The sequence below is a fragment of the Neocloeon triangulifer genome, unplaced genomic scaffold (genome assembly GCF_031216515.1).
Source record: "Neocloeon triangulifer isolate White Clay Creek 2 clone unplaced genomic scaffold, ASM3121651v1 ptg000003l, whole genome shotgun sequence".
Taxonomy (NCBI): domain Eukaryota; kingdom Metazoa; phylum Arthropoda; class Insecta; order Ephemeroptera; family Baetidae; genus Neocloeon; species Neocloeon triangulifer.
Window position 1 is genome coordinate 5,507,185 of NW_026775546.1, and position 15,785 is coordinate 5,522,969.

Genomic DNA, 15,785 nt, shown 5'->3' on the forward strand with positions numbered 1-15,785 from the left:
TGGTTAAGCTAATACCAGAAATTTCTTAATTTCAGAATTCGCTGAAAGAATGTTCCATTCTTTTTTTAATTACAAAAAAGGTCTTGGAACAAATAAGATTAAAATACGGGAGGATATTAAAGCCACTAGTTCTCCCGGGAAAACCATGTTGGAAGCAATGATTCTGTTCTTGGAGGACCATTGAAGACTATGTATCCCCCACCAATTTTTACAACAGCTCTGTTAAATGAAAAATTATTGTTATAATGGGAGTTAATTTGTAATTATAAAACCTGGTTGTAAAGTGATTTTTTTTATGGAAATTTATTATTTATTTTACTCTGTTCACACCACTTAGTGGTGAATATACTTTAAATAGTTTTGAATTCATTTATCAAAACGAGAAATTTATTTGATTCTGCTACGCAAAAAGTTGCATGCATTGATAATTTTCTGATGGATAAAATTTATCACTGTTTGAAAAAGCTCCTCTTCTCCAGCGAGGCCATTTCAGCGAGAAGGGCTGCAACTCGGTGTCGCAGCTTATGAAACTGTCCAATGGTCATGTGAAATTTGTGTTTTTCAGCGTTGGACAACTCAAGCTCCAGCACCAGACAAGGTTCGAAAACTTTGTTTTCACTATTACGAAATAAAACCAGATTATTTATAATAGGCATTTCAAGTATCACAGTTATTAAATTATACCTTTCTGAAACGGTCATATCGAGACTCCAATTCAGCAACTGGATGCTCGGCCAGCGTGGTGTTTCAGATGTCAAACTTTTCTCCCAGATGGCTGCTTTTGGCCCATATAGAACACTTGTAAGATCAGCCACCGATTCATCATTCAGTCTGAGAATAGAAAAAGGAAATAGTTAATATAATTTGTTTTAGCAAAAAAGTAGAACATTACTTGAGTTCTTTAAGATCGTCAGCCAATAGTTCTTTTTTAACAGATCCAGATGGTTGTCGAAGAAATGTGTTGATGAGGAAGAAAACACCAGCGAAAAGCTGCTCAAGATTTTCGATGGGCCCCACCTGAGCTTCGACTTTCTGCAGAGCGCCGTCCACAATCGGCCGCTTCTCAATCAAATTGACTGCCACTGTAATTAAAATTTTGAATTTAGTACAGAATTCTTAGTTATAAATACACATAAAATTAGAAACAAATAAATTTATCTAAAAATAAATAATTAAGTATGATTGAAAAACTATTAATAAGCAGGTGCAGTCTTTTCACCTACATAACTTAAAAATTGGCGTCTAACAGGCTAACAGGTATGTAGTAACGCCTTCATTTCAAGCATGTATGCAACCACCGATCGCACAACCGGCAAGCGGGTTGCGTTTATTCTAAATTTGCAGGGGCTGTGTTAAAATTTCGAAAATTTCTTACATTGAATTAGAAGTCGGAATGTGTTTTTAGAGATATTTCCGGCGTTCTTGGAGAATGTCTTCATGTACGGTGGCAACCGGTTACCCAGAAAGGTACCCTTTTCACTCATCTTCCTCGCTGCACTTGAATTAGTTGCAAGAAATCCCAGAATTCGATGGAAAATAAGTTTTTAATGATGATTCCAAAATGTCAAAATTTTAATGTTGATTTTAATCAAGTGAGATCGAGATGTGTGTAGGTAAGAGAGTTAGAGTTTTTGAAAGATTTGTTTTAAAAAGTACTAAATATGAATAAATTCAAGGAGAAAATAAATGAAATTATAGTTATAAATATAAAAAATAAAAAAATTTATTCCGGAGAAAGGTTATAAAAGCTAGTTTTTAAACATAGTTTACTGCAAGATTCACAACTCCTTCTCCTACTACCCTTTTAAAGGACTGGTTCTGCTATTTAGCGATTCCCGTGGCTGTTTTCAGAACTGTTTACGAGAGAGATTGTCGACCCGAGCGACCGCGAGAGGCGCCGTCGGGAACAAGAAAGAAGAAGAAAGCACACGGCCGAGAGAGCCGAGCGAGAGAGATCAAAGAGAAAAGTGAAGTGTCGTGGCTCGGTGTTCCGAAGCGAGCGTGCGTCCGTCCGAAGCAGGGTTGCTGGATGCGCGTCGGACGTGCGGGATGTCGCTGGAGACGCGCAACAACTCGGCGCTGTTCAAGCGGGCTGAGCAGCTGAAACAATGGGAGGAATCAAAGACCAATGCAGAGTCAACGATGCCGAAGCGAGGAGAGCGCAGGAAGGTGCGCTTCTCGGCCGGCTGCGTCTTCCTGGCCGCCTGCGCCGCCGGAGACCTTGACGAGGTTGACCGTCTGCTTGGTGCCGGGGCCGACATTGACACGGCCAACGTAGACGGCCTCACCGCCCTGCACCAGGTGCCCGTCGCCGATTTTTCGCCATAAAAGGGCTCGCCCCGTTCCAAGATGGCGCTCGATCTCTCGCTCCCTTTGCCGCCGCTTTCGCGCTACCCGTCGTGACTATTTTTGACGAGAGCGTTGCTTTTTTTGGCTCCTGCTGACAGCCTCCGGGCTGGAGCCGCACACTCCGGCGGCCCAGCCGTCAGCAGGCGGCCACGGCCGTCGGTGCCGCCACGCCCAGGGTCACGCCCCCTTTTTTGTTTTGCCCGAAATTTACCTTATTTTTGTTTCGAGTGCAACAGTTAAGGATTGGCATACCTGTACATTTGTACAACTCAATAGTGGACCTTTAGCTTCATTTTCCCGATGATTTTATGGTTCATGCGATTCGTGCAACAGAAAGTCTTCGTTAGGGAAATTTATATCTTTGCCTTTTTTGGAGCTCGAAAGTTTTATTATTCGTTTAAAGTCTTATTATTTCGATGATTGCTTACATTGACTTTGGTCCAACTTAATCTACTGTTTTTTACAAAACAACAGTAATTTTACAATAAAGAAAGTCCAGGATTGAGCAAGAATTTTTTCAGTTTCTACTTTTTATAAAGTATTTTTATTTAGAGAGATGAGTGTTGAAACAAAGAATTATTAAAAAAGTATTTGAAAAAATTTAAGTGGATAGCAAACAATTTCTTAATTCATATTAAATTTCAAATAATATTCAAATTAAATCAATAAAATTCTTGGGAATTTTCAGGAAATGAGACGAGAACTAAAGAGCTTAAAATCATAGACAAAAAATTAGTATGTTGTTTTTCAATTTCGATTTTATTCACAAATTAAAACCATTTTAATTAATTTTTCAAAATTTTTTTGGAATAAGTAAAAGTAAAGAGACAGAAGAAATTTCTTAATAGTCTTCTATCTGATTTAAAATTTTAATTAAAGATAGTCATAAAGTTATTTTAATTTTGTACGTACAAGGAAAGAAATTTTGCATGATGAGGATTTTAAAAATGATGACATTCTTCATCCTTTGCTTCCTTCTTACGTCACAGAGCAATGCGGAAGTTTGTGGTCAGTTATTCGCAATTGTTACTAAAAATTGAAATTTCCTATGATGACGCTGTGGGTATATTTATGAATGGGATAGGTTTTAACGGGTTTTAAGGCGTGCAAATTTCAAAGTAAAACTTTTTAAATTTAATTACATATCTTAATTTTAAAGACTTCTTATTTTTATGTAGTTGCATAACAATATTTTATTGTTATACCAAAGTGGCAATCATTACCCATAACGAGAAACATCAATCGGGATTTTAAATGAAAAAAAATTTATTTTGAATGAAAATAAACGTACAAAGTACAAACATGCAAACAATTAAAACAAAATTAGTATGTTTTTCGACCTAGGAAATCAAATAGTCTTGTGAAATTTTGGTGACTTTTTGCGAGGAATTGTAAATCTTTAATATCACTTCCTTTCCCTTTTTGAAAAATTGGGCAAATCTTTAGGAGAAAGTAATGATTTATGAAATGTTACCGATTTAAGGAAGAGATAATTTTTTAAGTATCGAGCGCCATTTGTTGGAGTTTTGTAAACAAAATATGTTTGTGAAATAAGTACGTTTTTTTAATTACTATTCCCTATTATGTTTGTTAGGCGTGTATTGACGACAACCTAGAGATGGTTGAGTTCCTGGTGAAACGCGGCGCCGACGTAAACCGCGGCGACAACGAGGGCTGGACCCCGCTGCACGCGTCGGCCTCGTGCGGCTTCAAGAGCATCGCCCGTCTGCTGATCGAGAAGGGCGCGGACGTGGCCGCCGTCAACAACGACGGCGAACTGCCCGTCGACATTGCCGAGTCGGACGAAATGGAACTTCTCCTGCTCAGCTTCGTCAACGCCAAGGGTAAGAAATTACAAATTTTAGCATGCAAGTCTTGGTCTCCCATTCACAACAAGAGCAGTGCAGCTGTTAGTGATCGTTGGTCGTTGGTCTATTTTAATTTGCCATAAAAAGTTAGTGGCCACTCTTCTTAAAAGTTAAAAGGCGAGAGCACTGCTTTTCCAAGGACATCTATTTTTAGACAGCTTGTCATTAATTGATCACTAGGACTGAATTCCGATTTCTAGGCTAAAAATGTTTGTTTTGGGTCAAAGGAATGCTTTGATTATTTTTATTACTTATTTGAAATATTTGGGAAAAGTTTGAGGTTTCAGAAGCAAATAATGTCTATCAAGAATTTCTTGTTTAAAAAAGGGACTTTTATGTTTTATCATTTTCATTAACGATTTTAATTAATTTTATACAAAAATTTCCTTTCAGGAATAGACTGTGATGCGGCCAGGAACAAAGAGGAGAACCTTATGCTGGCCGACGCCAAAGAGTGGCTTAAAGCAGGGGAGATCTGTGACCAGCCGCACCCCAAGACTGGCGCCACTGCACTGCACGTGGCCTCTGCCAAGGGATACATCCAAGTCATGAAGTAAATTTTGAATGCCTTTCTTCTGGTTTGATAAATAATTTGGATTCTCTGCAGAATGCTTTTGCAAGCAGGAGCTGACGTGAACGGGCAAGACTCGGACGGCTGGACACCTCTGCATGCTGCGTCTCATTGGGCGCAGAAGGATGCTTGTCAACTACTCATTGACAACTTGTGCGACATGGAAGTCAAGAATTTTGTTGTAAGTTTATTTTTTCTTTTTAATATTCACCAAATTGAATGTCAGCAGATTATTTTGCTGTTGACTATTTTTTTTTGCTCATTGAATTAAATAGTCAAAACATTTCCCACGGTTGCTCAATAACATACGTTCAATGAGGGTATTGTTGTCGCCGTTGACAATTGGGTTCAATTAATTGCAGGGTCAGACGGCGGAGGACATTGCTGACCCAGAGGTGCTGAGCAGTTTGCAGGAGATGAAGAAGAACCAGGCGGCGCTGCTTAAAAACCGGCCTGTGCTGCCAGCCAAGCGCTCGGGTAGCAGGACGACCACGCCAGGCAAGCGCCGCTCTATGGATGTCATTATTCTGACCGAGGTCGCAGCGCCCGCTGATGACAATAGAAATAGGTATGAATAGAGTTTAATTGGGTGGTTTATCAATAAAAATAATTGATCAGCCCTAATGAGAATCTGGACAACAGGGGCGTCGAGGAGTCGCAAACCAACGAGCTGTCGGAAGAGTCTGTCAGTACGACTGGCACTTCAGAAGAGAGTGAGTTAGGTAACTTAAAAAAGAAGCGCGTTTTTGTTTACAAAGTTAGTCTAATTTTTAATATATTTGGCTGGTCACAAACAGAGGATTTGCCAATGTCATGTGATGAAGGTACGCGCGCTTCTTCACATTCATTGAAATTAATTTTTGGACCTTTCTCTTTCAGATGTAAGGAATCGTGTAAATGGCGCAGATGTTACCCAGCTCTCTGTAAGTTTTTCATGGCTAGTTGTGGGAATTTTTCTTATTGTTAAATTACTCAGGCACCCAAAAGTCCTCCAAAGCCGCCAACAGACTTGGAAATTGGAGGCATCCCCTCGTGGAGAAGATCTGGTTCTGCAAGATCGAGAAATGGAGAAAGATCTCAAAGTATGTTGAGTCTCTATATTTAAATTTACTATCTCTTGAAATATTTAAATAATCTATCTCTTCTTTAATGTGTATTATTTCAGGGGCAACTGACCAAAGTGGAGCTCAGGAAGTTGTTTTGCGACGGACAGCGAGCTTGGATGAAGCAAAGTAATTCCCTCTATAGATTGATTTAAACTGACATTATTAATTTGTTTTTCTTTTCATATTTTCAGAGAGGCAAAAGATCCAGTATCTCCCACATTGCTGCCTGGACTGGGCCAAGTGCGCAGGTAAAATAAAATTTTTCTTAATATTTTTGGTGGTGGAGGTTACTATTGGGGCACCTAAATTTTTGGTGAAATCACAAGTGTAATGGTTCTCCCTGTTTGGGGTAGTCTGTTGGGATCGTCCTCAGTGCCCGTCACTCCAACCCAGAGCGGCAGCAAACTTAGTCCAGGCAATATCTTCAAAAACTTGTTTAAGTGCGTATCTCTGAGTACCTCCAAGTTGGTTTGATTGCCAGAAGCGCCCTCATTTTATGGATTGCTGCATGCTCGTGATTGCCTAGACCTTGATAAAGTGCACACGAAAGTGCAAGGATTTGAACAAAACTGAAACAATGAAACTATTTTTTTTTCATTGAGCATTGGACAAAGCATGAAGCTCTGATTTGACAAAAAAAATTTATTTTAATAATGGAAAGTATTTTTATACTCAATTACCTTTTTTGAATTTTAGGTAATTACCTTTTGAAGATTTATTTAATTCTTTTATTTTTATGACTTCAAATTCAGATTTGTTTTAAATTCTCTCTGGGTTCTTAACCAGTGAGGTCTAGGCTGTGATGATTTTGGCTTTGTGCGCTTTTCATCTCCTTTTCCTTACACAGCACCGTTGCTGACATTCCTCAAATAAGTTTGCGTCTAGCAGTTTGTGCATTTTTTTTTGTGATTCACCTTTCGAATTTCTCTGTTTTGGAATTGTCTCTTCTTTTTCTTTGTCGTTTTTATTATCTTCTCGTCAAACAGGTCGTTTGTGCCACCGGTCCGGGACGAGGAGAGCGAGACGCAGCGCAAGGCGCACGCCAAGCGGGTGCGTGAAACGCGGCGCTCGACGCAGGGTGTCACCCTTGAGGAGATCAAAACGGCCGAGCAGCTCGTCCGCAAGAAGCACCAGCAGAGTTCAAGCCCGGCCGAGACGTCGGCCAGTACGACCGTGACCGCCGCTCCCTCACAGCAGGTCAGTCCCCAGCCCCCCAAGAGCGTCTGTTGCGCCCCCTAATCTCAGAGTTGTAACAATTCTCTCACTTAAAAAAGCGACCTGTAAATAAGCAAACGACTCACCGCACACGTCGACTATTTCAAGCCGGCTGCACGCTCTCCGGTTTCAAATGTCAGATACACACACTCTCGTACGAACGCATTCCTCCCCTGGTGGTTAAGCGACCTTGCGGTGCAGCGGCCAAGTGACGCGTGCCAGCAAAATCCACTTCGCAGAATTGAATCTTGTTCAAGATTTTTAATTAAACTATTTTAAATTGTATTTATATATCGAGGGAGTTCAAAATTTACTGATTGCACTTTTTTTTTTTATCTATTTCCCTGAATTTATTTACACCTCAATTTAAACATTTGTTACGTTTTTGTTATAAAAATACTCTGTGTTTTTGAGTTTTTTTTCCAGTGGGTCTATCGCCTTATAATTTTGCCATAAAAGAAAATGCCCTTAAACGTCTCCATTCCAAAATTTTACTCAGTTTTTTTTACCGGATTTTCTATCTCTTGCCCACGATTTTGTGGACCGGAATTGGATGAAAAAGCGCCCGTTTTCAGGCCCCTCAGCAGCAGCCGCAGCCCCCACCGCCCCCGGCAATCGGCAAAAGCGCCGCCGTCGCCGAATCGGCCAAGTCTGAGAGGCGTCCCAGCTGGCGACTCCAGCTCGACCCTTCCGGCTCTAAGGTGTGCCCCCCGTGCTGTCCTCTGACCCCGCGACGCGACCATGTCGTAGCCCCCGTCTTCCGTCAAATAGCCTCCTAGCATCTACAGTCCATAAAAAATTAAAATCAATTTATTTTATATTGTATTTTCTATTCATCATTAAGTATTCAATTTAAAATGTTGCAATTTTATTCTAAAAAAAGAAAAAAAAAATTAATCTTCATCAAAACCAGTTGGGAACAAATTTGCTTTCCTTCCCACGATGACACTCATTTTGATAAGAGAAATCAGGACTTTAGATGCTTAGGTTTGCAGAATGTCGTAGCGATTTTTCCATTGTTTTTTTTTCATCTTGTTTTATTTATTATTTACTTTGATCAATTTTTTTACCATTTTCGATCGCAGTCGTTCAGTTAAATTCCTAGACAAAGCGCCCTGTCCTATAACCCCCGTTGTGTGTTTGCTCTTTGTATCTCATTTAATGTCGCTCGTAGTGGCTAACTCTTGAACTTACTTAGCCGGCTAAATGTATTGCTAGATAATAATTATATAAAATTGGCTGCGTCGTGAAGTTCGAAGGCGGCCGGCCAGCTAACAAGTTTTGTGCGTCAACTAACCGCAGTTGGTTGTTTTGCCGTTGTTTTCCGTGTTCGCCGCAAAAACCGGGTGGAGCACATTGAGAGATTCGTTCGCTGCGGTTTCCACTAAACGTGTTTTTGCTTCTCTCTGGTTGCAGTTCCTGCTCGAGGACGCTAGCGGCGAGCCCAAGCGGAGCGGCCCCGCGGCGGCGCCGCCTGACGCCAGCGTCACGGTCGCCTTGCGTAAAGGGGTCGCCAAACCTGCTTTACCAGCGCACGATGACAAAGGTAGGCCGTTCAAACCACAAGTTTCGGCCCCAAAATTCTATGAGAATAGAAAGCATTAAAATAAATAACTTTAAATAATTATATAATAATAATAATTATATAATAATAAATAATTATAATTTATTTAAAAATATTATGTGAAGTTGGATAAATTCACTCTATCAAATTAATGAAATAAATATAGCATTATTTGATTCCCAAAAGAACTCAAATAAAATCGTTTAAAAAAAAATTGTCTTCAAAGTGCTTCCCAGCCATTTTTTATTGCTTTTTTTACAATTTGTAATTACACAAATTTTGACAAAATTAAAAATTTCTTTTTTTATTTTATAAATTTGCAGAACAAGATAAGGAGAATGACAGCAGAAATGCCCAGGCGACGCAAGCGGTCATCCAGCGTCGTCGCCGTCCAAAGAGACGCTCCACTGGTGTCGTCCACGTTGACATGGATGTAAGTTGTTAATTTTTTTTGTCTGTTCGCCATTTGTTATTTACCTATAGTAATTAAAAGGCTTACATTGCACGCACAGATAAAAGCGTGTGTTGGGAATGATAAGGTTTACGACCAAAATTTAATTATAAGATAGCAACTGGAAGATTAATTCTTTATCAATATTTATCAAAATTCGGCCATATTTTTAAGGATATCGATCCAGAGAGGCAGGAGTCCGGCTCGGAAGGCAATCGTGCCGAAGATGTGAGTCTAAAATAGAGCTACTTGAGAAAAATTTATATATTTTTGTTCTTGTTAGTATGAGCGCCCCAGTCAAAGTATGAGACTTGCCGCACAGGAGGATGAGGTTTCACCTCTAGAAAATGGCGAAGTTGACTATAAAAAGGTTAGAATCCATACATTAAGTGAAGAAAGTTGTTCTGATCAGGTTTGAAAATGTTTGCAGTTGTACGAGGAAATGCGCCTCGAGAATGACAAGTTGCAAAGTCGGTTGAAGAAGTTTGAGGAGGAATTTAAGGACACCTCGTCGGTCAGAGTAAGTTGAACTAATTTTTTTTTTTTTTTTTTTTATTTTAAACTTTTGTTACACAGCTTGGGAGTCTGTCGTCATTGTCAGAGACTGAGAAGCGGGAGCGTCGATCTATGGAAAGGAAGCTGGCGGAGATGGAGGAGGAGCTCAAGGTAATTAGGCCACAGCTCAAGTCGTTGCACTCTCGGGAAAAGCTGTTGTTTTGCTCTCCGTGTTCGCAGCAATTTCAAAAGCTGAAAGCGGAGAATGAAAAGCTGAGAGCGGAAAATAGGGCTTTAACTAGGGTTGTCTCCAAATTATCGACCACTCCAAATAAACCCACATAAAACCAATCGTTTCAAAAACAGTCCCCACCGCCTTTTGTAAGTCTCAAAAAGAAATGCACGATCCATGTTCGTTTTTTGTTGAAATCGTGTCGCACATTTTTCATTACAGTTAGTCCGAAATCTTGAAATAATCAGGGTTCGGACCTAGAGAGAGTTGTATCATTGGCCTTCAACTGCGCGAAATTAAAGTCAATCAAATTTATTTCATTTATTAATTCGTTCGAGCCCTGAAGTTTTATTTTATTTTTTCCTTGTTTGGATTTATAACCTCGGAGTGACCCCTTATTTATTTTTCTGCACCTGCATGCTTAATTTTTAATTTTTTTCTCGTGACTGAAAACATTGCTCTCCTGTCTTGCGGCTTTCTTTTCACTCTTGCCTGCTCCTTGCCTGCCAACTAAAATCGCCTCTGCTGCTTTTCAGACGATGGAGAACTTGAAAAAGGAAAATCAAAAGCTGAAAGATGAAAACGGAGCCCTGATCCGTGTGATAAGCAAGCTGTCCAAGTGACCAACAAGTGCAGCAGCAACAGCAGCCACGCTTCTCTATTTTCTTAGGATGGTCGCCGTCGTTTTTAAAATGTAGACAACAACTACTTCTCTTGTACATTACTACAGTGTTATGATTATTATAACTATGGTCATTTTGTTTCCGCTTTTGTAGACCTGCCGCCGCAGCGCGCATTTTATCTGGTCATTTTTGTTCGCGCCTCTCTGCCATCTCTAAAAATCGTACTCTAATTATTTGTATATTTAGCTATTAATGTGATATGTAATTTGTCCCACGTGCCGCGCTAACTCGAATCGTTCGTTTTACTAACTCCGCAGAAAGTAGTATTAGCCATCTCTCTCCCTCTCTATCCATCTTTCGCTCTTTTTGTTTGCTTCATGAGATTTTTTGAACGCTCTCATTATTCTACATTGTAGATCAGCACGCGAGCGAGCACCGTCACCTACGCAACTTTTATTCTCGCACTCGCGTCGCTCGCCGTCTTCATCATTTCACTCGATTTGTATAAGTAATCAATCAATCAACACATGATGTTTAATTTTTCATTGAGAAAGAAGAATCCCTCCAAGACTGTCAACTATACTTTTATTTATTTTGAAAAGTGCCTTTCATGATGTAATATTGTTACTGTGTCGATTCTGCAACTCAAAGATCGTTTCTTACCAATAAATCATTGGATTTTCAATTCGTTATAAAAGTTTTTTGATATCTCCGATTCTAAAATAACATTGAATTTTAGTACTGCAATTTTTACATTCTTTGAAGTTAACACCTGAAAACACACCTGGGTTCATGATACAGCTTTTTAAAAATAGTTTTTGAATACTTCAATGATATTTAAAATCAATATTCTTTATCCAAATAGACATTCTTGCAACAAAATATTTAGAGCATATCTGGGAAATGGGTTTGAGATGCGTTTTGTTTGTTGACCTTAACTTTATTTTAGTTATTATGTATGTATATTTTATAGTTATGAATGATTAATGAATGCATAGCACCTAGCTCAACAGCGATAATACAATATAATCCATAGGCAAAAATAGAAGTTGATTACTCATCACTGATCCTCTTAATTAGATCACATAGTCGAATTAAATTTAAAAATTAAAGGCAACAATTATTATGAATAAACGATTTGCAAAGGTAACCTTTCAAACGTAGCACAAGTCCCGTGTGTATGTTTTTTTTACATAATTATCTACCAAAGTCTCTGACATCGTTGAAAGCAGGCATTACGAATAATTTTTAAACATTGAAAGTTTCACAGCTCGATTAATAAAGAAAGTCAGCAGCATGAGGAGCGCCCCAATGTTTCCTGCGCCTCCTCACCATCCTCGACAACCACCACGTTGCGCCTCGAGCTGCCAAATTCAGAGGCCAACCGCTGTTCTGTGTCGCGCTGCGCCTTTTCCAGCATCCGCTTTGACAGGTCCAGAAACATCTCCTCGATTCCTTGGTTCAGTTTTGCAGAAGTGTAGCAGTGGCGTGCATTCACTGACTCTGCATACCTGGAATAAATTAAGATAAATAAAAAAAGTTTAAGTTTCTGTAAAAATTCTTAAAAGTTATCTAGCACAAGTCATCAAAAGAGAAATGAAAAAAAGCATAACTATATAAAATTAAAAATGTTAATGCTAACAGACACAAGAGCTAGAAAAACTGGATGCAAAAGTGGCCAGAAGTTTCATTTTTTTTTTATATATATATAATCAGAAACTGGAAGAAGCCCTATGAAATAATTAATTAATAAATATTAGGGAAAACTATGAAATGATTTATGTTGTGGCCAGAAGTAAAATGTTTTTCTGAAAAATTCACGGACAAATTTTCTTAGCAGAAAGCATAATAATAATATATGATTGCATAACACTAATTTTAGCCCAGAATTAAAGAATCCTTAATTAAAAATTTTAGTGCGATAAGCTATTATACATAATATCAGTTACGTCTTCATCTGGTCTTCATGAGTATTATTAAAATTTTGGATTGAAATTATTTTTGTACATTTAATCTGTTCTAAGTATAGTTGATATAAAAAAATTAAAAAATATGTATGTATTTTGTAGCTGGTTTGCATAACATTTAAAATTAAATATCCGTTTATGATAAAGTCAGACTTAAGAAATGAACAAAACCAACATACTCTTCAGCAACTTGCGTATCCACCGTTTGGTCCTTCTGGAGGTCGATCTTGTTACCAACAATGGTGAGGCAGATGTCAGCACCAAGCATTTTTCTCAACTCCTTCACCCAATTTTTCGCCTAAAAATTTTGAAAAATTAATATCTCAAAAATCATCATAGAGGATTTAGACTTTTTCGAACGAGTCCTGATCGGTGATGTCGTATACAAGGATGGCGCCGTTGGACGCTCGGTAGTAGATGGGCCCGAGGGCGTGGAAGCGCTCTTGTCCGGCGGTGTCCCAGATGGACAGATTGACTCGACGTCCTCCGAGACTGATTTTCTTGTTTAGGAAGGACGCTTGCAGCGTGGTCACGTGCTTCGAATTGAACACGTCCTCGACGTAGCGCATCACAAGGGACGTCTTGCCTACGCAGCCCTCGCCAAGCAGCACCACCTTAAAGTTGTGTCCTCGGGTCCCCGCGCCGGGGGCCTCGCTGTCAGCCGCCATGTCTTCCGCAGCCGCCGCAGCCGCGAGCAGGGATAACAAGAGAAGCCGCGCGAATCACCGCATCAATTACTCAGGGAACGCCGACAAGTGCTATCTATTTTGCAGATTAGTGCCTGAAATTCATTGCGCCATTACTAATTAACGGTGAGCACCGGAGTGAACTACCTGACTTGCGTACCGGTGAAAAACGTTCACAAAGTTGTCGTTACATAATGGTTTAAGACTTTAAACGCACTTCTGACACCTTTTTATCGTTTCCAATGAATCTCCAATAAAGATATTTGCGTAATTTAGTAGATTTTGCGATCAAGAATTAAAACAGGTTCTGCTCCTCTACTAGAACCGGTTTAACACGTGACCAATCACATCGCAGCGAGCTCTTTTGTTGTTGTTGCTAAAATGTCATTTTCAACCAATCAGATTTCGCCAAATGCGTTCATTCAAACATGTGGAATCGCCTCATCGATAGGCTCTTAAAATTTTTAGCTCATTTTCTTCAAATATAATACTTTCAGCAGGATTTCATTTGAAAAAATACATTTCCATGAACAATTTTTGAGCTTACAAGACATTTTACGCAAAAACTGAGGCAAAACTTGAGCAAAATGGCTAGAATTCTTTCAACTATCGATAACGATTAATTCAAAAATTAACTTTTTATTCGTTTGTTTGCTCCATCTGCTGGTGTCCAAGGAAAGCGAAATTCTGTGTCTCTGTTCCGTCAAGTGGACCTGCATCGTTCCTTGGTTGATGGCCTGTGCTGTCAAAGTGGCCCCCCGCCGATAAACGCCACAGTTCCACGATGATCAAGCTGTTCTCCCTGAAGCAGCAGAAGAAAGAGGGCGAGGCGTGTCCCAAGCCCGGCGGCCAGAAGAAGGCCACGGCCGCCCAGCTGCGCATAACCAAAGGTTCGTCACAGCTCTCTCTTGCCCTCTCTATGCAAAAAAAGTTCGCTCTAATTCACTTCCTCGTCTCTCTCGTAGATCTCAATGAGCTGAATCTGCCGAAGACATGCGACACGGAATTCCCAGATCCGAACGACCTGCTCAACTTCAAACTAATCATCAGTCCAGATGAAGTATGATGTCAATCACGACACGACCTCCTTCCTGCCAAAAAGCCCCGAGCAAAATTCCTCTTTAAATCTCGCCCCTTTCGTAATTTATCATTGATGCACCAATTAATCATAATTTGTTGATTCTCCGCAGGGCTTCTACCGGAGTGGACAGTTTGTTTTCAGCTTCAAGGTGGGGCCCAACTACCCACACGAACCGCCCAAGGTCAAGTGTGACACAAAAATTTACCACCCAAACATTGACCTCGAGGGAAATGTGTGCCTCAACATCCTGCGAGAGGACTGGAAACCAGTGCTGACCATCAACAGCATTATTTATGGATTGCAGTACCTCTTCCTGGTAATTATACCAAATAAATAGAATATGTATTTGAGTTAAAATTATATATTTTTAGCGAATTTTTCAATCGAGGGTTGACTCATGGTTTTTCAATTTGGCTTTTTGCTCAGTGGGGTTTTGTATAGTTTTTTTTTTTTTGTTGCAAGCAGGATAATAAATTTTTATTTTCTACGAATCGATCATAAATGACCCAAACCCCATCGAGGTCAATTTTATAAACTATGATAGTAAACAATTTCAGTTTAACTCTCAGGCAAGTTTAAGTTGTGAAAATGAACATTTTTCTAATAAATAAAGAACATTAAATTTCTCATTAAAAAATAAATAATGTTTTTTAACAGGGTGATTTTAACTTAAATTTGGCTTTTCGTTGATGGTTTTTGTAAACTGTTCATTGTTTTAGAGAAAATTTCTTGTTCTACATGTTTTGGCTGTGGGCTGCAGCCATAATTCATGAGTTTTCTTGGCTTTAGTTGAGAGAAGTCTTAAAGAATAAACAACTCACAAAACCCATGGAGATATAAAGCCAAATTTACATTCAAATCACTATGAATCAAACCTTGACTGTGGAATTCTACAACAAAATTGTTTAACTTTTGATAATTGGAAATACTTCACTTTTATTAATTTGCGTATTATTTCAGGAGCCAAACCCTGAGGATCCGCTAAACAAGGAGGCAGCTGACGTTTTGCAGAACAATAGACGGTTGTTTGAGCAGAACGTCCAGAAGGCAATGCGTGGTGGCTACGTGGGATCGCAGTACTTTGAGCGCTGCATTAAGTGATTACGTCTTCTCACGCTAGAGCAGTCGACGGACTGATCCGACTGCCTCTTGCTGAGACTCTGGTGGAATACTTGTGTTGGCCGCTTCGGTTTTTGTGTGCGATTTTTTTTTCATTTATTTGGACTGACTGCTGCATATAAAATAGCAAAGCCTTTTTTACGTTGGATGCACCACCAATTTATTTAAAATAATAACCAACGCCTGACAAATATGTCAAACTCGGGAGTGATTCCCAGTTAGAGAAAATTATGAATAAAACATCAGCATTCTCTTTAGACTCCAACAGCTCCTTCACACTAATTATGTTGCAATCTTCATGCCCAGCGTGCACAATTAGCCAGCTCTCAATTGGGGCGAAATTCTAGTGGAAATTATTTGAAATAATGCGAATTGATTTCAGCAGGCCTTTATTGTTAAATTATGGTTATTAATAAACAAAATTAAATTATGCGTAAAGCTGTTTATATCTATTTTAT

At 39.4% G+C, this 15,785-nt stretch overlaps 4 protein-coding genes across 15 annotated transcripts; 2 read left to right on the plus strand and 2 right to left on the minus strand.

Annotated features, from left to right (window-relative positions):
- Positions 1-282: 282 nt before the first annotated feature.
- Positions 283-2,328, minus strand: LOC132193216 (uncharacterized). Its single transcript, XM_059613734.1, has 4 exons — positions 1,376-2,328; positions 893-1,082; positions 685-831; positions 283-618 (listed from the first exon to the last, which is right to left on the minus strand). The coding sequence occupies exons 1-4, from the start codon at positions 1,482-1,484 to the stop codon at positions 450-452; spliced, it is 615 nt and encodes a 204-aa protein (XP_059469717.1). The 5' UTR covers positions 1,485-2,328; the 3' UTR covers positions 283-449.
- Positions 1,895-11,171, plus strand: LOC132193213 (protein phosphatase 1 regulatory subunit 12C-like). Of its 11 annotated transcripts, none has more exons than XM_059613721.1 (22): positions 1,895-2,301; positions 3,944-4,193; positions 4,611-4,770; positions 4,825-4,969; positions 5,151-5,356; positions 5,407-5,510; positions 5,586-5,612; positions 5,668-5,711; positions 5,765-5,870; positions 5,954-6,020; positions 6,086-6,142; positions 6,248-6,334; positions 6,881-7,091; positions 7,685-7,810; positions 8,526-8,655; positions 8,997-9,106; positions 9,299-9,352; positions 9,408-9,494; positions 9,555-9,644; positions 9,701-9,790; positions 9,833-10,000; positions 10,388-11,171. In XM_059613721.1, the coding sequence occupies exons 1-21, from the start codon at positions 2,050-2,052 to the stop codon at positions 9,962-9,964; spliced, it is 2,535 nt and encodes an 844-aa protein (XP_059469704.1). In that variant the 5' UTR covers positions 1,895-2,049; the 3' UTR covers positions 9,965-10,000; positions 10,388-11,171. The 11 variants fall into 11 exon arrangements, with proteins under 11 accessions (XP_059469704.1, XP_059469705.1, XP_059469711.1 ...); XM_059613722.1 differs by having other exon boundaries at positions 5,431-5,510; XM_059613723.1 differs by having other exon boundaries at positions 1,896-2,301; positions 9,860-10,000.
- LOC132193214 (ras-related protein Rab-21) lies at positions 11,040-13,459 on the minus strand. Of its 2 annotated transcripts, XM_059613732.1 has the most exons (4): positions 13,275-13,459; positions 12,792-13,222; positions 12,621-12,739; positions 11,040-11,985 (listed from the first exon to the last, which is right to left on the minus strand). In XM_059613732.1, exons 2-4 carry the CDS (start codon positions 13,107-13,109, stop codon positions 11,763-11,765), a joined length of 660 nt encoding a protein of 219 aa, XP_059469715.1. In that variant the 5' UTR covers positions 13,110-13,222; positions 13,275-13,459; the 3' UTR covers positions 11,040-11,762. The 2 variants fall into 2 exon arrangements, with proteins under 2 accessions (XP_059469715.1, XP_059469716.1); XM_059613733.1 differs by lacking the exon at positions 13,275-13,459 and having other exon boundaries at positions 12,792-13,243.
- A 326-nt stretch (positions 13,460-13,785) lies between these two features.
- On the plus strand, positions 13,786-15,779 carry LOC132193217 (NEDD8-conjugating enzyme Ubc12). The gene is made up of 4 exons (XM_059613735.1): positions 13,786-14,017; positions 14,093-14,187; positions 14,318-14,524; positions 15,169-15,779. The coding sequence occupies exons 1-4, from the start codon at positions 13,912-13,914 to the stop codon at positions 15,307-15,309; spliced, it is 549 nt and encodes a 182-aa protein (XP_059469718.1). The 5' UTR covers positions 13,786-13,911; the 3' UTR covers positions 15,310-15,779.
- Positions 15,780-15,785: the final 6 nt, after the last annotated feature.